This window comes from Monodelphis domestica, chromosome 1 (assembly GCF_027887165.1).
Source record: "Monodelphis domestica isolate mMonDom1 chromosome 1, mMonDom1.pri, whole genome shotgun sequence".
Lineage (NCBI taxonomy): Eukaryota > Metazoa > Chordata > Mammalia > Didelphimorphia > Didelphidae > Monodelphis > Monodelphis domestica.
Genome location: NC_077227.1, coordinates 75,501,798 through 75,524,058, shown reverse-complemented (window position 1 = coordinate 75,524,058; position 22,261 = coordinate 75,501,798). Strand labels below are relative to the sequence as shown.

The window sequence follows — 22,261 nt, the reverse complement described above, 5'->3', positions numbered from 1 at the left end:
CCTGGGCCTGCTGCAGGGGCACCATGATCTGCTCAATGCACATCTCAAGATCCCGTACATAGTCCTTTTCAGTTTGGAGGAGTTCTTCTACCACTTTGGCTCGCTTTTCCAGCATTCTCTGTTCAGGATTATCTGTGGCCACAGACACAGAGGGTGACTCCAGGGATGCAGAATGAGATGAAAGTAGAGTCATTTCTAGAAAGAAAGACAGAACAGTTGCCTCACCTTGAGTTCCTCGAGTTTACACTAGAAAAATCACAGATCTAGATGTCCCTACATCCCCAAAGAAGATGCAGCATGCTAGGAATCTAAAGCATTAAATGAGGCATAACATTTTTATCAAAAGACGTGATTTTTGAGAGCCCCAAAGGAAGACAAATTGCTCACCTGGGATATACATGTTTATATAGCATTGAATATATGTTCATACAAGATAAGTTCAAGGGCAAGTCGCATAGTATGATCCCTTTAAGTTTCTGTACGATTCTAGATATGACATTGCTTTTCCCGATACCTAGCTTTCTCCATTGGTGACAATTTAGGATATATTACCACTCATGTTAGAAGAAACACAGTTCAGAGCATTCTCCTGCCTTGAACATGGCTACTGCGTCCACTCTTGAATCCACAGGCCCCCTTCTCTGGTAGTTTGAGCTGTTCTTAGACACACAGATCTTTCTCATCTTGCCAACAACACTATACACTCAATTAACTGTACAGTCAGACTTCTCATGTACTTTTTATCCTTCCCTAAGCCAGTCTAGAGGAGTTCTTGGTAAGGGAGAGTAGATGAATGGTACAGGTTCCACATCAGGGAGAGATATTGAAGAACTACAGCTCCAGGAAGGATCAAAATAAGCCTGGAAAGAGTTAACAGTGAATGAGGGTCCAGAGAAGACTTAGTGGCTCAATTGGAGATAATATTCAAGGTGACAATTGGTCCCCCTGAAGCTTCATGAATAATGTTCAATTGTGGAGAACAAGCCTGGCACTATGGGCTATCTTGAGCATACTTTGCTAAGGATCTAAGAACCAAGATTTCATCAATGCACCAAGAAACCTTTCACAATTCTTTCCATTATCATAGCTACTGTAATGATATAAATATTTATTGGCTGATTGGTTTACTGAAACATGCCCAACTGACAGTGAGATGTGATTCTTAATACCTGGGTCCTTAATTTAAATGACTTGTTTCAAATATTTATGGAGAAAAGTGCTAAAAGGATTTACTTATAGAGATCAAATTAGATGATTTTGAAAGTGAAAATATTTGTTTTATTACTTAACATTTTTACTTATCTGAAAAACCAAGTTATTGACAAAACATTGCTATTTTATTTACACATCTAATGAGAAGGATTTCAAAAAGGAATTCCAGATTCTTCATAACTATATTCATACAAAATATCTGTTCCTGGGGGCAGCTGGGTAGCTCAGTGGATTGAGAACCAGGCCTATAGATGGGAGGTCCTAGGTTCAAATCTGGCCTCGGACACTTCCCAGCTGTGTGACTCTGGGCAAGTCACTTGACCCCCATTGCTTAGCCCTTACCACTCTTCTGCCTTGGAGCCAATACACAGAATTGACTCCAACACAGAAGGTAAGGGTTTAAAAAAATATATATCTGTTCCTTTAACAAATACTAAAATTGAGCAATGTTTGTTCATTTAAGATAACTATTAAATACCCAAATAGGGAAATGAGAAAGGAACTTAGCAAAATAAAATATAAAAATAGACATCACCCTAAATCATGGAATAGTTTGCTACAAGTTTTTAATTCTATTTGCCATTCCTGAAACTCCTTATTTCTTTAGAAAGCATTTTGGATAAACACATTCTTTACACTCACATGCCCTGGCCACAAAACTCTATTACCTAGGGTTTATAAAACATCTTGCTAAAAGAAAATCATAAAAGGCTAGTTAGTTTATTCTAGAAATTACAGCAGATCTGTTCACTCACTGCTTTATCTTCCTCTCTCTTAGTTCCTTTCCAGGCTATCACTCCCATGCACTGCCTAGTTTCTCTTCCTTTTCCAACCATGACCCCTTTTTCTAGCTAATCAATAAGTATTTATGAAGCCCCCACTACATGCCAAGCACTGGACTGAGGCCTGGGGATATAAAGAAAGGCAGAAGACTGTTCTTAATCTCAGGAGTTCACAAGCTAATGGGAGAGACAAGATATACAAAGATATACAAATAATAAAGATAAACAAAGTCAGCCATATACAGGATAAAGAGGGCATGATGAACAGAGAGAAGGCCCTGGAACGAAGAGGGGTTGGGGAAAGTCTGGTGAACTAGTCCAACACTGCGCATGCTGCTGCTGGGTATAGTGGTGGCCTGTGATGGGTCCGTGCAAGGTGTGACAGGCCCATCACAGCCAGTGCTGCAGACTCTGCTATCCCAGACAGCATTATACAGATTTGTTCATAGTTTTTTTTATAGTCCAGCCCTCCAATGGTCTGAGGGACAGTGAACTGGCCCCCTGTGTAAAAAGTTTGGGGACCCCTAAGCTAGATGATACAGTGGATACAACACCCAGCGTTGAGATAGGAAACCTGGCCTCAAAACACTGACTAGCTGTCAACAGATAAGTACTTTAACCCTAACCTGTGTGTGTTTGCCTCAGTTTCTTCATTTTGTGAAGTAGGGATAATAACAGCACCTATCTCCCAGTGTTGTTGTGAGGATCAAATGGGATACTAATTATAAAAAGAACTTAGCACAGTGCCTGGCACATAGTGCTATATAGATGTTAACTATTACAATTATTATTAAGAAGCATTTCCTAGTCCACTTTAATTAACTAATCTTATCTAGAGGTCGTTTGCATGTTGTCTCTCCTCTTTATTCCCTCCTCAGACTTTGAGCTCCTAGAGACCAGAAATTTCCAATGTTTCTTTGGGTCTCTGTATATAATAGGTGTTTAATAAATGTTGTTTAACTGAGGATCTCTCACTATATCTAATCAGTTACTCAATCCAGCTGAGTACCAGATCAACACTGATTACACAATTTACCTTTCTTAAAAGGGGGATGGGGAAAGGAGGGAGTTAGTTAAGAATAATTATAGAAACCTAAGGCCTAAAATCCTGGTTCTGATTTGGGAAAATATTGAGATCTGATCCATGGTTTCAAAATCTATAAAATGAAGATTAGACTGGATAATCTTTAATCTTTTAGCTAAAAAATTCCATGATTCTATGAATGTCTATTTAAAGAACAATTCCCATATATGGCATTCTCTAGATCTATACATTTTAAAGTTTTTTTTTTTAACCTTTACTTTTAAATTTCTTTTGGGTCCTAAATCCAACAGGATATTGGACCTGGGAGTTTTTGTTTTATCAATAAAGAAACTTCACTGTTCTTAAAAACACATTAAACTTTTGTTATCTTTTGAGTTACTTAAGTGTCTAATGGGAAAAATTAGAAGTTTATCTGACTCATTTTATGCCTTTTAAACTCCCTGAAGAACTATCCACTCCCCTGAACAAAACCTTATTAGATTACAGTTAAAGCTACAAAGTTCCAGCACACTTACTCAGCAATCAGAAACCAGCAACATAGAGACAAAAGATCTAGTAGGGTTTCTCACAAGAAAACAAGAAACTAAAAAAGTAACAACGTCTGAGTTTACACAGTCGTTTTGTCAGATCAACTCAAAAATCCAAACCGATTAAATTAATACTAAAGAATGCTGCATCAAGTTGTAGTTAGAGTAATCACTATCCTCATTTTAAAGGGAGGTAACGAATTACAAATAGAAAAAAACAGCTGATTTATCTAACAACTCAAAGTAAAGACTAGGCCCCTCTAACAAAACTTCCAGGCTAAAATTCCTTTCAGCAGGCCAAGCATTCTCTAAATAGAACTATTCCATGCTACAAAATACGAATTTAATTAAATGACCAGTTTGTCCTCAGATACAGCAGACTTTTTGTTCTTAAGCACCTGGGAGGGAAAAAAAAGTGGGCAGGCAAAAAGACTTCTTTCCAAATTTTGGCAGTTCAAAACCCTAAACAGCAAGTTCTGCAAGACTGAAGTAGTCTGACTAAATAAAATATATAAAAATCAAAATATTATTTCTCTAGCTAAATGAATAAAAAGCTCACAGAGAAAGAGAGAAGCGCACGGGCAAAACTGAAGTCCAATTTATTTCTCTGGGTCACTAGAAACACACTACACATTTTTATAACATCTGTAGCAATCCTGAGGCTTCCCCCAAAGCAGTACAGTCTCCACTTTTCTGGCAGGTTTTCCTTTCATCGCCATTACCAGTGTTTCTTGCATTCTGCATTATAAGGGTGGATTCAGATACCCCTCCCCACTCCACCACCCCTAACTCCTAAAAATAAATAGTAAGGAAGAGTTCAGAGAAATGATTATTGGCAGGTTACTGATCACTGGTGGTGATTCGGGAGCATTTCTACCATTGCAAGGTTTAAGTTTCAGATATTTCCACAACCATCCCTCACCTCAGAGTTTTGCTTTAACTGGGCCTTGGGTCCTCCTCCTCCTTTCTTTGGCTGTGGAAATCTTATCACTTCGACATGATTCTTAAGGAGGGCAGGGTGCCAAGGAACAGAGAGCTAGGAAGGTATTTTTCCTACCTATCTATTCCAGGCCTGACTCTGCAACCCCCAATGGTACCCGCAGCTTCAGAAATAAGAAGTGTGGAGTCTGTGGGAGTCTTCCCCACAGCTCCAGAATCCCTCTCATTCCCCTCCAAGTCCCCCCTCAAGCAGGGAATAGGGTCTTCATTCTCCAGCTCCAGCATTTCCATATGAATAGGTCAGAGTCCCAGAGGCTATCTCAGCGTGGCTACTTCCAAAGGGTGGAGCTGGAATGCTACGTTAGTGGAGGAGGAAGAACAACTGTTAACACACCAAGCCTTTCCCATTCATTCCAGGGGGCACTTCCTGGTTCTTTCACCCTGTAAGAAAGATTTTTATTTTAAAAGAAGGACGAGTTTTTAAATCAAGATTACCAAATAGTGCTAAAGTATGCCTTTCCAGAGTCTGAAGAAATCTCAGTGGCCTACAGAGCCCTCTTTTTTTTTAAATGTATTCAGCTCAGCTGTTTCAGGAAATAAAAAAGAGAATTTTGGCTAGGAGGAATTAGACGGAAGTGGAAGCAACCCAGGGGGGGAAAGTCTGCCCACACCAAGGAGGGCTCCCCACCAACTGCTAAAGAGTGTCTGGGAAAGTAGTTTTCTCTTTCCTTAGCCCCTTACCCACAAAGGGTATGACGGCCAAATGTTTAGAATTTTTCTGGCCACTCCCGGTTTTAATAGGACAAAGTTCTTGTAACGAAATCTTGCAAAAACATTACCAAACCAAGTGTCCTGATTTGAGTTCTGGAAAATACAGCCATTAAGTAAATCGTTTAACTTCCCTTATTGTTCAATTTTTCCATTGATCAAATGAAGAAGGGGAGCAAAGGTGAAGGAAGATCTCTAAAATTCTGCCTAGTTCCAAATCCATTTATATGGTGAGATAGTATTACTAAAGCTTTGCTCTAGGGGATAGGAACACAAAGACAAAAGTGTTTGTTTTTTTAAAGAACACAGTGCAAAGTAAGGACATTGAGGGCAAGGCCTAGGCTGTTTTGGGTTTTTAAAATCCTTAGAGCCTACCTACTGCCCAATAAAGACATATTAAAGTTTAACCGAATTGAACGAATACTCCTAAAATGAACACAAAGGTCAGGCTTTCTGGAGAAGTGCTACGAAACAACAACATGGCAATCTGAACAGACAGCTCTGGATTATGCTCCAGGATATAAATGCCATAAACATATAAAGACCATTTCCCCACAATCCCTCCTACCTACCTACCCCAACCTTGTTTCAACTTCCTGTTTAATATTAGGTTTAATTAAATATAAGGTATTTTCTGCTCCTTCCCCTTTTAAACTGCTGATTTAAAAAAAAAAACAAAAATTGGTTTAATAGCTAGAAAATCCCCTACATAACATATACTTAGCAATTATCTCACAGCATCCTTATTAGACAGAGAGATGGGAACTAATTCTGATCAAGGTTTGGTGCATTTTTCCTCATCTGCCAGACTTGCAGCTCAATTCAAAATCCCGGTTTTCGGTTTCACCACACCTCTTCGACCAGCTCAGCCCAGCCCCCATTCTCCTTTCCTTTGGAACTCCAGAAAGTATTTCTTTCCTTTGGAAAAAGTTTCTCTTAGTGGCCTTATTTTAACACTGTAATTCACAATGCATCTTTTCTTTAAAAAAGATTTTCAAACAGCAAAATCAAATCCATAAATCAAAACTCCAAATCTTGGGATTAGGGAGGAAGGGGTGGAAGAAAGGGGAAGCTTCTGACTAGTTTTCCCCAGTAACTGCACCTCCCCCTAAAACTGGCCAAAAAGTCAACAGTAAAATCCCTAAAGAAAGGGTTCTCACTTCTGGTAACTTGGCTCAGAGTTTTCATTTCTTTTTTCTGTGTGTCCTCCCTGGATAGCACTTTGTGGACAACCAGAAATAACTGGAAAAAGTCCCAGGTTTCAGATATACTAATAGTTTTGGTTTACTTTGTCATAAAATCATTAATTAGTCCAGCCCTCCATGACACCAGGCAGTTTTATTTATCAAGTTCGGTTTTTGTATTTGTTTTTTTTTTCCTTCAGGTCCTTAAAAATAGCAGGATCTCTTGGATTCAGCAGGTGTTAATACTGACATATAATAGGGTGAAGGTAATTTTCAAATAAATTTTAATGAATTTTGTTCACATCATATTCAAGTTCAGATGGTTCTAACTAGTCATTGTAATAATACAAGTTTGTTTTTGAATGAAACTTAACTATATTGGACTTTATTTCCATTGCGTCTTAGTGAGGTGGGACAAGTATCCTTGCTTTACAGTTTTGGAAACTGGGGTACTGATATGCCCAAATCAAAGAGCCAGATTTTGAGTTTGAATTAGGTTTCCTGACTTCCAAGTTTTTCCTATCTTTCCAGGTTTACAGTTCTTTGGTGGAAGGTGGGCAAAATAGGGACCCTGACTAGATAATTGCTAGGAAATGTGATCCCTAAATTGGAGGTAAATAGTTATTAGCCTATTACTTCCCAATAGGTGGGAGATTCTTCTTACCCCCATTATAATCCTTTCCCATTGTTCTCTCTGGAATTCTCTGGCTTCCTTATTATTAACCCCACTCTTCCTTATGAAAATCATAACATTTCTCTTTACACCTCTATGACCTTTGGTAAATCACTAGGTCTCTTGGATATTAGTAAAATCATGGGGTCAAATTAGGATATCTAAAATCCCCCTTCCAGATCAAGATCCCTTCACCTTCTCTTGGCCCAACACACTACTGTAGACTGTTCTCAGTTCTTATCTTTCTTGGACTTCTCAGTTGCTTGGGACACTATTGACCAGCTCCATCTTTAAATTTTGTCTTCTCTTGGTTTCTACGGTAGAACTGTTGGGTCTCTTCTTTCAGGCCATTCTAATTCTCTTCCATTCTCTAGAGGTTCAACCCTCAGGCATCTGCTTCCTTCCTTTCCTATATCCAGATCCTAGTGGTTTCAATTTCCTTCTGAGTATGGCTCAAACCTAAATCTAGACTCCAGGCCATTCCTTTCACTTCCTACACAGAGCTTTCTCCAATGAACTTCCTCTGGGGCAATTCTAGAAATAATGCTGCATTGTCTCTGGTTTAGGTTTTTCAGGAGTTAGGTACCATCTGTACCTGGCACACGATAGGAATTTTCTGGAAGGTAAAAAGTTATTTCCTTTGCCCTTCCTTCTCTGCAGCAGGGAAGAATCAAGGTTACAATTAGGCTTAATCTCCAAACCACTCACATACACACACACAATGGGGTGGTTTGGGTAGCCTTGATGATTCCTAAAATTATTATTACTTGCCAATTTAACAATAAGATAATGCTAATCAAATTTAGCTTAATGTTAGTTAGTTTGTTTTTCATTCAAAAGAATGTTAACTCCTAGAGGGACAGAGTAGGGTTTTTTTGGTTTTCTTCTCCCTGGAAGAAGAGAGGTTGCCCTGGGAATCATTTATCATTTCTATGTCGATGCTTCTCCAATCGACTATTATCCCAACTTCTCTGCTGATCTCACATTTCCAAATGCCTTTCAGACATCTTGGAACTGGATGTCCAGTAGACATCTTAAACTCAGTATGTCCAAAACAAAACTCACTCACTCTATCATAATCTGCTCATTATTTGGCTCACAACCTAGGAGTCATCCTGAATTCCTCATTATTTCTCCATACACCCACAACCACACGTACAACATATCCAATCTATTGCCAAGAGATTTTACTTCCACAACATCTCTTCTCTGACACTGCAAATATGACCTCATGCCTGGAGTACTGCAATATGGTAAGTTTACCTGCCTCAAAAGTCTCTCACTTTCAATTAATCTTCTATTTAGTCATCAAAGTGACTTTCCTAAAGACTAGGTCCAATCATGTTCCCTCCTCCCATGCCCCATAAATTCCATTAGCTCCGCATTACCTCCAGGAGTAAATACAAAATTATCTTTTGGGCATTCAAAGCCCTTCATAACTCAGCCCCTTCCTCCTTTCCAGTCTTCTTACACCTCCCCCCTCCATTAAAAAAAGTGAAAGCAATGGGGGTCATAGGGCGCTTACTTTCTAAAGGGGGAGAAGGCACACAAATAGGCATACAAGATAACAGAGTAGAAACAAGCACATCTTGGTGACATTAGACTACCAGTATCTAATACGACTCCAGTCACACAGCAACAGGGCACAAGCAAGGCAATTCTGGTGGAATGGTGGATTTCTTCTGCAGGGTCAATCACAAATTAAGCCCTGCCCCAAGCCTGGGTGTAAGGAAGGTGGGGGAAGACACTTAAAGGCAGCCTCTGAGGCTGGAAGGTGGGGTGGGGATCAAATTCCTACCTGAGACATTTACCTAGGCCAGCAGCAATCTTTTCTGTATCTGAAAATGTGGATAATAACATATCTATCTCACAAAGTTATTATGTAAACCTCAAAATTTCTCAGACTTATGAATGTTGGAAGATTCCCAGTTGGGGAATCTTCTACTTAAAAAAAAATTCCCTAGCAGATAGTGAGAATTCTACTTGAATGTGAGGGCTCCTTGCCTTGGGAATATCCCTACTCCACCCTACTTAGGACTGCTTTAGGACAGAGAGCTCCTTGAAAACAATGAAAGTACTTTGATCCATGCTTATGGAAGGGACAGGAAGTTCTTTGAGTCATGACTGTTTTAGAATTGATACAATGGGATACGATACTAAGTACCTATAAAGGTGGGGCAACTTGTAAACTACTTAAACCTAAAAGGGTGATAACTTATTCAGAGGTTTTTTCTAATGAAATTTGTCGACACAGCAGCATTTTTTTTTTACTTACTAAAGCGATTAAAACTACTCATCTGTGAATTCAAAATGGGTGGTCCTTTAGAAACATCTACAGTGATTGGTAGATGTAAGGACTTGGGGGAGGTGACAGAGCAAATTTTTGCCCTTAAAAATAAGAGCTTGGATCTCATTCAGGAGCTCCATCTCAATTTCTGACTCTCATTCTGAAGGAGAGCTCCTTGAAGAGCTCCTCTGAGGGGCTCTGTCCCTCGGGGTAGGAGCTCTGGAGGCTCTTGAGAGAGGCCCTTTGAAACAATCTCTGGCTGGAAGACTCTTTGAGGAAGGACGTTGGCCTGGTGTCACTAGTATCCTTGTTTAGTCAGACCTTGTGGTGAGTGTTAAAAAACTGACTGATTTCTCTTTTAAGACTCAGGTCTAGGCCATATTGGCTTGAGGCCCTTCATACTTATTCCTGTCTTATTCTCTCTCTCTTTCTTTGATTATTAATTGTATTGTTAATTAAAATCTCTATAAAACCCAATTGACTTGGGTATTTGAATAATTGGGAATATTTCCCTGGTGACCACCTTATATTTGATTTTAAAACCCAAGACACTGTAGTGAAACATATTTCTGCGGTCAAATTTACTCACCCTCTCTTATATCTATCACAATTTATATCTTCCACCATTTTAATCACTACAGTTTAAGACCTCAACCATTTTAAATCTCACAATTATGAAAATCAAATGCAATAGTGTATGTATTTTTAAAAATTTTAATGTGTTACATGAATGTCAGCTATTATTATCACTATTATTTTATATGATATATCATCAATTCCCAAGGGTTTAATGACCACTTCTATACACATGATTTCCATTTCTACATATCCAGACTTTGTCTCTTCCCTGAGCTCCAAGTTCCTCATCATCCATGTCTCATAGGACTCAGCAAATTTAAGTGTCCAAAATGGAACTTATGTTTCCCCCTAAATCTGCCCTTCCAACTTCCCAATCTGCCTTCTATTCTTCTGGTTAACTAGTTTCACAAATTTGGAGTCCTACCCACTCTACAGGCTCCCTCATCAGCCATGTCCAATACAGTTGCCAAGTCTGGTCAATTTTTTCCGCAATCTGGCTTACAAAATGTCCTTTTCTCTGCACTCACAGAAGTTAAGGCCTATATCACATTTCCTCTATTACATGAGCTTCCTAACTGGACATGCTACCCCCAACTTTAGTCTCTTTCTTCTTTAATGCATCCTTCAACATGGCTCCTTATATAATTCTCCTAAAGCACAGATTCAACCATAGTATACTCTAGCTCAAAAATCTTCAGGGGTTCCCAACAGACACTAGAAGAAAATACAAAGTCCTTCCCAATCTGAATCCAGCTTACCTTCTTTTCAGAATCTTATCATATACTCTTTTCCTACTCAAATTTTTATTTAAAAATCTTTATGCCTGCACTTTGTTTTTACAATAGTCATTTCTGGATCTAATGCATAACCTTCTCTTTCCCTTCCTCTCCAAGTCCCATTCTAAATTAAACCTCTCTCTTAACAAAGAAAAAGTTAAGGAAAAATAACCAAAGCAGCAAAGAGTGAGAGACCAGTCTTGACAATGTATATAACACTCAGTTCTGCCCCCGGCCACTAACCTCTAGCTCTGTGTCTTCAAATTTCATATAACTCTTGCATTTGTCAGACAATAAGTTCATTTTTCAAAATGTTAAGTCATTCAATCAACGAATATTACAAATTTACTGTATTCCCAGCATTGAATTTGGCGTGAAATACAAAAAAAATAGAAAATATATTCTAAGAATTTACATGTACATATCAAACACAAAGGTGACACAATTTAAATATAATCAAGTAATAACTTACTTTACTTATTAAAATGGGTATCAGGAAAGGTTAAGTAGGATCTTGACTGACACAAGCTGTGTAGCTATGGACAAATCGTTTTAAAATCTCTAAGCCTCAATTTTTTCATCTGTAAAATGAATATATAATTCCTATACTGTGAATTTTAGATTTACTCCACCCTGCTTAGTCTAGCAATCAGGAATGTATACACCCCTACTTAAGGAAAAAGTGTTGAGAAGGATGGCCTATGACAGATGTGCTAGCAAGTAACAAATCAGAAACAACTGACAGACCCCCCCTAGGCTGTCCTAAAAAACAGTCTATATATTTCGTGTCACTTCCTCTCTCTGAGTGTCTTTTCACAGAGAGGTGCCTCTGTCTCTGTCTCGCTCTTTCTCTCTCGGAGATGTTGGGTTCAACTAGCAGTTTGGCTCGTGACAGTGTTTTGGTGTCTGGGCATCTTGGCTGGGTCAGGTGAAGCATCTTCCCTGAGCTCTCTCAGAGTTTAGGCTGATTCCTTTTTTTTCCTTTACCTTCCCTAAAATGCCATCCTCCTAGGAGGTCCCTCATTTCGGAGAAGGCCTTGTGGCTGGAAGGTCTCTGAACTCCCCTTGGCTCAGACTAGGTTGGAAAAATCTTATACCCTTTTCCCTCTCTCTTTTGGGAATAAAATTCCCAAACTGGCTTGAGTATTTTATTGGGATTTAGAAATTAAATCCCTGGCAACCAACTAAATTTATATTCAGTCTCAATCCTAAATTTACCCCTTACAGTCCCTACTCACCTACTTACCTAATAGGGTTAGTGAGAGGCTTAACTGAGATAATAATGTAAGATACTTTTTAAGCCTGAAAATTCTATGTTAAACAAACTGTCAAATGAGAACATACCTCTTTTCCAGCATTCAAACAGAAACCAATCTTCCTAAGTAGGAGTAAGGATTACTTTTGGGTGGGATTCAGTAATTTAACGGCAAAACAATGGATTAAGCTCTTAAAATGGGTCCAATGATAAGGGAAAGTAATTTACCATACTTTTAAAAACTCTTACCCTCTTAAAATCAATACTAAATTGTATGGGGTAGATAATTGGGGTTAGGTGACTTGCTCAGAGTCACAAAGCCAGGAAGTTTCTGAGGTCATATTTGAACCCAAGCCCTCCTGACTCCAGGCCTCTGTCTACTACTAGCTGCCCCACTATACCATTTATTATATACCCAAGAACCTCATGTTAACCAATTTAAAAAAATATCTTCAAAATAAGGACATATATATTGCATTGTCACAATCTCACTTACTCCTACTATACCATCAGCGGGACTTTAGAAATTCCCAGTACCCAAAAGATACTCTCTATCTTCTGGTCCTATCTAGTCCTATATAGACTCATCCTTATCCATTTCCCCTTTGACAGAACTCACCACAAAATTAACTGTACAGGGAGACCAAGGGGCTTCCTTAGGTTTGGTTTTCTCCTCTTTGAAATAAGGGACTTGTATAACATGCCCTCTAAGGTCTCTTTCAGCTCTAAGAGTCTTATGATTTGTTTGAGAATTTCAACAAAAGCTTCTAACCAGTTATATAAAAAGTAACTTAATTCCAATGGTATACTTTCCCAAAACTCAATAGTCTGGGCTTGTTGCCTCTCTTAATCTTCATTATAACAGGGACTTAATTTTCCTTTGCACTTGAATTGCCCCATAAAATCCAAATTTCTAAGCTTAAATTTTGCCATTCTCATCACTACTACAGAGCTTTAAGTTTCAAAAAGCTTGTTGTCTTCAATCAATCAACTGACAAACTGAGTAAAAATATAGTTAAGAGAGCCCCTAAACACCTTAGAGGAGCTCAACTCAGTCCAAATGAATTACTACCTCAGGTAAAAATAATAAGTTAATATTTATATAATGCTTAAAGATTTGCAAAGTGAGTGGAGTCAACAATCCCAGGAGAGAGGTGCTATTATCTAAGCTCTTAGTTTTGAGTCTTACACATATAGTAGGGGTTTAATAAATGTTATTTACTATTAACAATACCAATTTTACTGATGAGGAAACCAAGATGGAGAGTTTGAGTGACTTGCCCAGCTCATAAGTATCTGAAGCAGAATTTGAATTCAGCTATTCCTGACTCAAAATCCAGTATTCCATCTACTCTACCACAGAAAAAATAGCTGATGTGATATCTTGAACACTGCAAAGAATAGAAGTGCCACAGGCCTAGAGAAGGGTAAGCTATGTCCCAATTTTTCAGAAAGGGAAGAAAATAGATCTTGCAAACCAAAAGTAGAATGTAAATTCAATTTCTGTCAAAATTCTAGAATGTATTTAAATGTACTAGTGAACATCTAGAAAAGGAAGTGTGGCTTCAGTTAGTACCAGATAGACTCATTTTATTTCCTTGTATTTTTTGGACAGAGTAACAAAAGTAGTATAAGGGGAGTTATAGCTATATTTATTTGTATTTCGGCAAAACATTCAATATAGTTTTTCTCATGTTCTTCTAAGGAGGGAAGTATGAGCTAGTTTGTTAAAAACAGAATAAGGGCTCAATTGGGCACAATGGAAGGGGCATATAGGGTTGACATAGATGGCTATGAGAGGTTAAGGCAGTGATGGTGAACCTTTTATAGATGGAATGCTGGGCCCTTCCCCCCCCTTTACCCCACAAAGGGGAGGGAGGAAACACTCCCACTGGGCTGCTGGGCATGTTCTGAGGCCAGCCTGGAGAAGGGGAGGGGAGTAGCTCCACCTGAGCCCCTCTGCCTTTCTAGGAACAAGGGGGGTGGAGGTGGGCGGATGTCCATTGGCACTCTTGCATTGCTGAGTTAGGGAATGGTGACCAGAAAAAAAAGCTTAGCTCTGAGCAGTCTATACCATGGTCAATTAAATGAGGAACTAAGTATGTAGCTGCACTGAGAGTAGTTTAAACTTGGAAGGAGGTTTCAGTGCAGTGACTCAGGAATCTATGTTTGGCTCAGTGCTATTTAACATTTTTATTCATGACTTAGATAAAGGCATAATAGACATGCTTATGAAATTTGCAGAGGACAGAGCTGGAAGAAAGCACTAAGTAAGCACTGGATAACAGGGATAGTTCTCAAAAAGATTCTGGCCAACTAAGCTGGAAGGCAACCAAATGCCTAAGAAACTTAATGAGGATGTGTGGAAAGTCTTAACACTCTTGTTCAAAAAATCAGCTTCCAAGTACAAAATAGAGAAGATGTACTTAGGCAGCAATTTGTCTAGAAAAAGTTCCTGGAGTTTTCAGACTCCATCTAAGTAAAACATATAACATTGTCAGCCAAAAACCAAAACCAAGGTGATCCAGGCCTTAAACTCTAAAACCTTAAGGAGGTGACTATTACCTGTATTCTCTCTGGGTCAGATCACATCTGGACTTTGGTGTTCAGTCTGGGCACCACAATGAAGGAAGGGCATTGATCAAGAATATTAAAATAACCTCCAGCTTGATCTTCCTACTTCAAATCTCCCTGTTGTTATTCAGTTGTTCCAGTTGTGACTGACTCTTTGTATTCCCATTTGGAATTTTCTTGGCAAAGATACTAGAATAGCTGGCCATTTCCTTCTCCAGTTCATTTTACAGATGGGAAACTGTGGCAAAGAGGGTTAAGTGACTTGCCCAAGGTCATACAGCTAGTAAGTGTAAGAGGCCATATTTGAACTCAGGTAGATGAGTATTCTTAACTCCAGACTCAGAATTCTCTATCCATTGCATCAGTTCTTGGTGCTCTCAAATGTCCTACACTCTTATTAATCCTTTACAAACTTACAAAAGTGATATTCCTAAAACACAGGTCTGACCGTGTCATTTCTCTTACTCAAAAAGTTTCAGTGACTCTCTGTGGTCTCTAGAATAAAATGCAGATTCCCCAACCTCCTTTTTCAGACCCCTTCTCTTTAGGTACTCTACATTGTGGCCAAAACTAGTTTACTAGTTGTACTACAACATATTCCATCTCCAGGCATTCGCACATTTGTACAGGTGTAGGTTACCCCAAAGCCTAACAAGTTCTTCCTCCTTACCTCTCCTTTTGTGGATCCTTAAGTTCCTTCAAAGTTCAGCTAAAGGGTCATCTCCTAAAGGAAGTGTTTCCTGATCACCTAGCCTCTAGCAGATAAAGCTTACTCAAAAATAACCAATCACTGTGCTAAATGCTAGGGATATAAAAAGAGGCAAAAGACAGTCCCTGTCCTCAAGAAGTTTCCAATCTAATGGAGGAGACATCAAGCAAACAAATATATAGAGTTATATCCAAGATAAACAGGAAATAACGGACAGACAATGGAATTGAAGAGGAGTTGGAGGTGTCCAGGAGAAGTTGAGATTTTAGCTGTGACTTAACGGAAGCCAGGGAGGTCAGTGGTCAGAGGAAGAAAATTCCAGTCATAGAGAAAGCCCAAAGCCAAGAGATGAAGTGTCTCATTCATTAAGAGCCTGGAGGCCACTGTCGCTGGATTGAAGAGTTCATTCACAGAATAATAAAGAATAAGCTTGAAGGTTGGAGGGAGCTAGGTTATGAAGGGCTTTAAATACTAGACGGAGCATTTTGTATTTGTTCTGGGAGACAATGGGGAGTTAAAGGAATTTATTGCCTAGAGGAACGTCATGGTCATAGCTAAATTTTAGGAAAATCACTTTGGTAGCTGAATAGAGAAAAGTTTGGAGAGGGAAAGCCAGGTTGCCACCAGCAGGCTACTGCAATAGTCTAGGTATAAGGCGATAAAGGCCTACACTAGCGTGGTAGTATTGCATTTACTCATATTTGTTGTTTTCTCTGTTAGAAAGTAAGTTCCTTGAGTGGAGAAATTATTTCATAAAATTACAGATGCAGAAATGGAAGGGACTTATAAAGTGATGAATACAATGCCCATATTTGGTAGATAAGGACACTGAAGCTGGTAGGTATCTGAAGCTGGATTGCATCTCAGGTTCTAGACTCCAACGCCAGCATTCTATCGACTATGTTTTCTAGTTTCTTCCATGTTTTGGTCCTTCTATTCCAGATACAGAAATGCAGAGGGTATTTGATGAGGTGGCAGCTTGGTGGCTCCGTGGATAGAGTCAGGCCTAGAGATGGGAGATCCTGGATTCAGCTTTGGCCTCAGCCACTTCCTCGCTGTGTGATTTGGGCAAGTCACTTATCTGACATTGCCTAGCCCTTACTTCTGCCTTGGAACACAATATTGATTCAAAGATGGAAGATCGAGGTGGAGCCGAGATGGCAGTTTAGTAGCAGTGAAAGCTGAAATCTCTGACAATCCTTCCAGACCAATCTTTTAAAAATACCTCAAAACAAAAGGAGTCAAAGACAGAAGAAAAAGGCTTAAAAAAATATATAGTATTTCAAAGTATCAAATAGAAGAGGGATTAGAATTGCTGTTAGTAAGTGATCAAAAGATCTGAATATGTGGTTCTCAAAAGAAGGGCAAACTATTAACAACCATCCAAAAGAATGTCCCAAATCACTCATAATAAGAAATATAAATAAAATTAATCCCAAGGTTTCACTTTGTAAACTGGCAAAGTTGATAAAAAAAGAGAGAATTGTCAATGGTACATTGTTGGTAGAAGTATGAATCAGTACAATTACTTCGGAAAGCAATTCGAAATCATGCAAATAAAGTGAAATAACCATATCCTTTGTCCCAGAAATTCTATTACTAGACCTGCACCTCAAGGAGGCCATTAATAAAAAGAAAGCATATACATACATATATATGTATGTACACACACACACACATACCCCCCATGAATATTTATAGCTGCACTTTTGTGGCAGCAAAAACTTAGAAACAAAGTAACTGTTAAAGAATGGCTCAACAAATTGTGGTAGATGATGGTAATGGAGTATGACTATACTATAAGAAATGATGAATATATTGAATACAGAGAAGCATAAAAAGATCTACAAGAACTGATCCAAAATGAAATGAGCAGAGCCAAGCAAACAATATCCACAATAATTAAAAAAAAAAAAACCTGTAAAAGTAAAGAACCACAATCAAAAGAAAAGGCTATAAAATTACAAAACAATCATGGCTATCAGAAGGCATCCTACTCCTACCCATTTAGAAGGTCAAGATATTTTGTGCACATTATTTTCTTGATGTATTGATGGTTTTTCTTTCTTTTGTCTTTAAATATTTGCTATATGGGATGGCACTCTGACAGGGGAGCAGAAGGGATAATGCAAGAAGCTTTAGCAATGTAAAAAAAGGCATTAATAAAAGAAGTAATGGGTAAAATTTGTAAAAGAAATTTAAGGAAAAACCCTTCTAGCAATTGCCATAGGAAGTAGTGAGTTCCCCTCAGTGGAGGTCTTCAAGCAATGAAGAAGGATCACTTGTGTATTGTGCAGCATATTCTTGATCAGACAGAACTTGAACCAGTTGGCCTCTAAAGGCCCCTTTCAAATATGAAATTGTGTTACTCTATGATTCTTCTAGCACAGATTTCATTGGGCTACAGTGTCTGCTGGTTTTAAGTATGCCTATGATAGAAAATAATGTAAAAAAAATGATGGTCAAACAATATTTTTGTCTTTGGTGCCCTTTCAATTACTTTTAATTTCCAATCTTAGCTATTGTATAATAAAGTGCTTGCAAAATCTTGCCAGATTCCCCAATATGTGATTAACAAGAAAACTACTTTTCTTGTCAGAATACTGCTTTAAGCCAGAAGCACACAGAAACCTACATTCAAAGGTTTACAGGCCCATAAAACTAGAGTGAGGAGCCTAGTCAGATAGGTGGTATGGTTACTTAACACAGTACTTGGCAAGTAGTAGGTGCTATATAAATGCTTATTCCTTCCCAACTTCCTTGTTTTATAGATAAAGACATTAAGGCCCAGGGAAGTCAAATAATTTGGTCTTCTCATTTCCCCTCAGTGGGGAAAGGCTAATCTTGGCCTCCTAAAATGCCTTATTTGATCTTAGACTGGGGAAGTACAAGTGGCTCACTCAGGCAGAGAGTATTTAGTATTAGTACTGTGACATCCTAATGATGACACGCAATGTCTGGTTTCCTAAAAGATGTCAAACTCAGAACCATAATGTCTGTGTTCCTGGACTAGGTCTATGTTGATTCCACATTTGTGTATACACATGGATATGTGCATGGATGTATGAGCATGCCCTCTCTCAGACTTCCTTTTGCTTTGCCACTGCAGCTGATTGGATCCCTATAAATCTTGAGCTCCAAGGAAAGCATAAAAACATTACCTCCATCTCTGACAGGTATCCTAATTCTCCTTTATCCTATATCATTATGGCAAGCTAAAATACGTAGAATTACAAAGAAACCAATTGGCCTGAAATAGTTTACAAAATGTTAAAATATTTTTAAAACAAGTTCACAGACAGATTTAGGGCTCCTGGCGGTGAAGGACTCAAAGACCAAAAATCAGGTTTGTTCTTACAGTCTTTGAGAATTTGTCAAGACTTAGCCCTCAGACCTTCTTTATGTACTACTACATTAAACAAAGTTCAACTACCACCTTCACACTAACGAGGAACACATTTCTTTCTGGCTTGGATCTCTCACATTTCCCTGAATTTGGAATGTACAGAGCCTAACTTCTGGTAATACTCTCCCCCCTTAACTATTCCTATTGACTTCCTAGCTTCCTTTAAGTCCCAAATAAAATCCCATCTCCTACAGGAAGATTTTCCCAAACTCATTAGTCTTTACTTTGTTAATTATTTTCTTTTTATTCTGTATAGAGTTTGTTTTGTTTGCTTTTTTCCCATCATCACCTTTCCCCTAGGATTTCCTTACAAAACCCTACACTCTGTTTGGACTAGGACCTCCAATCCCTTGAACCTTTAATTCTCTCTTGGGCCATATCTCCTTGGCACTTACTCATTCTTTTGTCTTCTTTCTCTAGACCTACAGCTGAACCAATTCAACTCTACAGAGTCCCCATTTCAATTCCTACTCCTCTTTATCTTATCAGAGATTTAGCCCAGTCTGGCCTCAGCTGTGGATCACTCCTTTCATTCATCACCTTGGCTCCAACACATGCTCCTGAAAGAGGACAGAGAAATTATACAACTGTTCTGACTGGGTCCACCTCAACTTTACACACAAGCTCAACTAGATTTCTGCTCAGGCTAGTCAATTCCAATCTATCTCCCTTAACAACTAACTATACCACTCTCCACGGTGGCTCTTCCAAACTCAAATATCCTATGGCTCTGACTCCCCCAACTCTCTCAGTTGGGACACCTACTCTCATTTTATAGGAAAAATTGAAGCCATTTGCCATAAACTCCCTCTTCTTCATCTCCTAACATTCAGATACATTCTGTCTTCCTGTCTTCCTTTACTCCCATTTCACATGATGAAATATGGCCTTCCTCCTTAACAAAGCTAATCCTCCTACTTATCCAAGTGATCCAATTCCAACTTGACTTCTACAACAAAATGCTTCCTCTATCATTCCCTCTCTATTACCTATTTTCAATCTCTCTTTCTAGTGTATTATTTTCTAGTGCCTGCAAGTATGCCTATGATTCCCTCATCCTGAAAAAAACCTCTCACTTTGATCCTTTCATCCTTGCTAACATCTTAAATCTCTTCAGACCTTATAAACTCTTCAAAAAGGCTGCCTATAAAGGTGCCTCCACGTTCTCTCCTCTCAGTCTTAATCCCATTTTACAATCTAGCTTCAGACCTTCCACCAAAATTCATAATGATCCTTTAGTTGCCAAATCCAATGGCCTTTCCTTAATCTTCATTCTCCTTGACCTCCTTGCAGCCTTTAACATTACTGATGATTTCTACTTTGATACTCTCTTCTCTCTAGGTTTTCAGGCTTCCACTCATTTCTGGTTTTCCTCTTCCCTACTGACCCCTCCCTCCTCAGGCTCATTTATTGATCTTCCAGATCACAACCTCTAATTGTAGGTATCCCTTAAGGTTCTTTCCTGGACCCTCAGCTCCCATGGATTTTTAGTAATAGATAATTCCTATCTATCTCTATGTTGATGATTCTCAAGTCTTCTCATTCTACCCCATTTTCTCTACTGACTTCAAATCTTTGCATCTCCAACTGCCTTTCAAACACCTCAAAATAGATGTCCAATTGATATCTTAAACTCGGTGTGTCCAAAACAGCTCATTATCTTTTTCCCTAACCCCTCCCTCCAAGTCCCTTGGGTTTATAATCCAGGAAGTCACCTCTCTCTCATTCCCTCATCCTTGCTGTCGACAAGGCCATCTTTGCAGCATCTCTCCCATCCATTCCCTTCTCTTCTCTGGCACTGCTGGAGGATCTGTCTGCTTCACTCCCCTGCTCTAATCCATCCTCCATTCAGCCACCAAAGTGATTTTCCTAAAGACCAGGCCCAATCATGTCACCTCCCGACTCAAACTGCAGTGGCCCTCATGCCTCCAGGATCAAATACAAAATGTTGTTTGGCATTCAAAGCCCTTCATCGCCCAGCCCTCTCTGACCTTTCCAGGTTCTTACACCATACCCTTGACACACCCCCTTCAGACTAGTGAGCCTGGACTTCTGGCTGTTCTGAAAACAAATTGCTCTCTGTCAGCTCCAGGTATTTCCCCTGGACCTAGAACACTCTCCCCCTCTCTCCTCTGATTACTGACCTTTCTGCTGCCTTTAGGCCTCCTCTACAAGAAGCCTTCCCGCTCTCTTCATTCCAGTGCCTTCCCTCTGTTCATTATTTTCTCTTTATCTGGTGTGTACATACAGCTGGCTTTGCATGTATTTGTTGGCAGGGTGTCACCTCTCCCCATTAGACTATGAGCTCCTTGAGGCCAGAGGCTGCCTTTTGCCTCTTTTTGTATCCCCAACACTTGGCAGAGTGCCTGGCTCACATAGTAAGTGCTTAATAAATGTTAGTTGATTGAAGATATAAGCTTATGCATAAATACTTATGAGAGAGGGAAAGCCAAAGATGATATGGCATTAATTAAGCTTTATTACTGGGGCAGCTAGATGGCTCAGTGGATAGAGTACCAGACAGGCTTAGAGTCTGGAGGACCTGGGTTCAAATGTGCTCTCAGATACTTCCTAGCTCTGTGACCCTGGGCATGTCACTTAACCCTAATTGTCTAGTCCTCAGCATTTTTCTGTCTTAGAATTGATACTAAGACGGAAGCAAAGGGTTTAAAAATAAATAAAGACACCATTTGGGGATGAGATTGGGTTAATATTTGGGGCCTGAGAATACCCTACTAATAGAGCCATTAAAAAATCACAGGATAAGAGAAAGAACTGTGGGAGTAGGAACAAAGAAAAACAAATGATCAATCTTGTGGTTTGATGGGTATATGATTGGGGATTTTGACTTTAAATGATCATTTGATTGCAAATATTAATAATATGAAAATAGGTTTTAAACAATGATACATGTATAACCCAATGGAATTGCTTGTCAGCTCAGGGAGAGGGGAAGAATATGAGTCATGTAACCATGGGGAAATATTTTCAATTAATTAATTAATTAATTTTGGGAGATCAGTGAATTGAGAGCCAGGTCTGGAGTTGGGAGGTCTTGCATTCAAGTTTGGCCTTAGACACTTCCTAACTGTGTGCCCCTGGACAAGTCACTTAATTCCTATTGCTTAACTCTTACTACTCTTCTGCCTTGGAACAGTAGTGATTCTAAAATGGAAAGTAAGGGTTATTTTTTTAAATCACTAGATAAAGGTCTTATTTGTCAACTATAGACAAATGAGTCAAATTTATAAGAATAAGAGCCATTACCCAATTGGCAAATGGTCAAAGGACCACAGGCAATTTTCAGAAGAAGAAATCAAAGCTATCTGGCAATTTTCAGAAGAAGAAATCAAAGCTATCTGTAATCATATGAAAAAAATTATCTAATTTACTATTGATTAGAGAAATACAAACTAAAATAATTCTGATACCACCTGATACCTAGCAGATTTGTTAATATGACAAAAAATGGAAAATGATCGATATTGAGAGGGGTGTGGAGAAATAGGGATATCAGCGTACTGTTGGTCAAGTTGTGAACTGAT

The 22,261-nt window shown here is 38.9% G+C and overlaps 1 protein-coding gene across 5 annotated transcripts in view; it reads right to left on the bottom strand.

The window, feature by feature from the left end:
- DNMBP (dynamin binding protein) overlaps nt 1–22,261 on the bottom strand; it is a 129,624-nt gene that overhangs the window by 21,962 nt on the left and 85,401 nt on the right. For 4 of the 5 annotated variants that reach the window (XM_007478645.3, XM_001366214.4, XM_056801020.1 and 1 more), the window contains one exon: nt 2–195. In XM_007478645.3, coding sequence (XP_007478707.1) covers nt 2–195 — 194 coding nt within the window. Of the gene's footprint in view, nt 1; nt 196–4,488; nt 5,732–22,261 lie in introns of those variants that run through there. The other variant, XM_016424966.2, reaches the window with a different exon arrangement.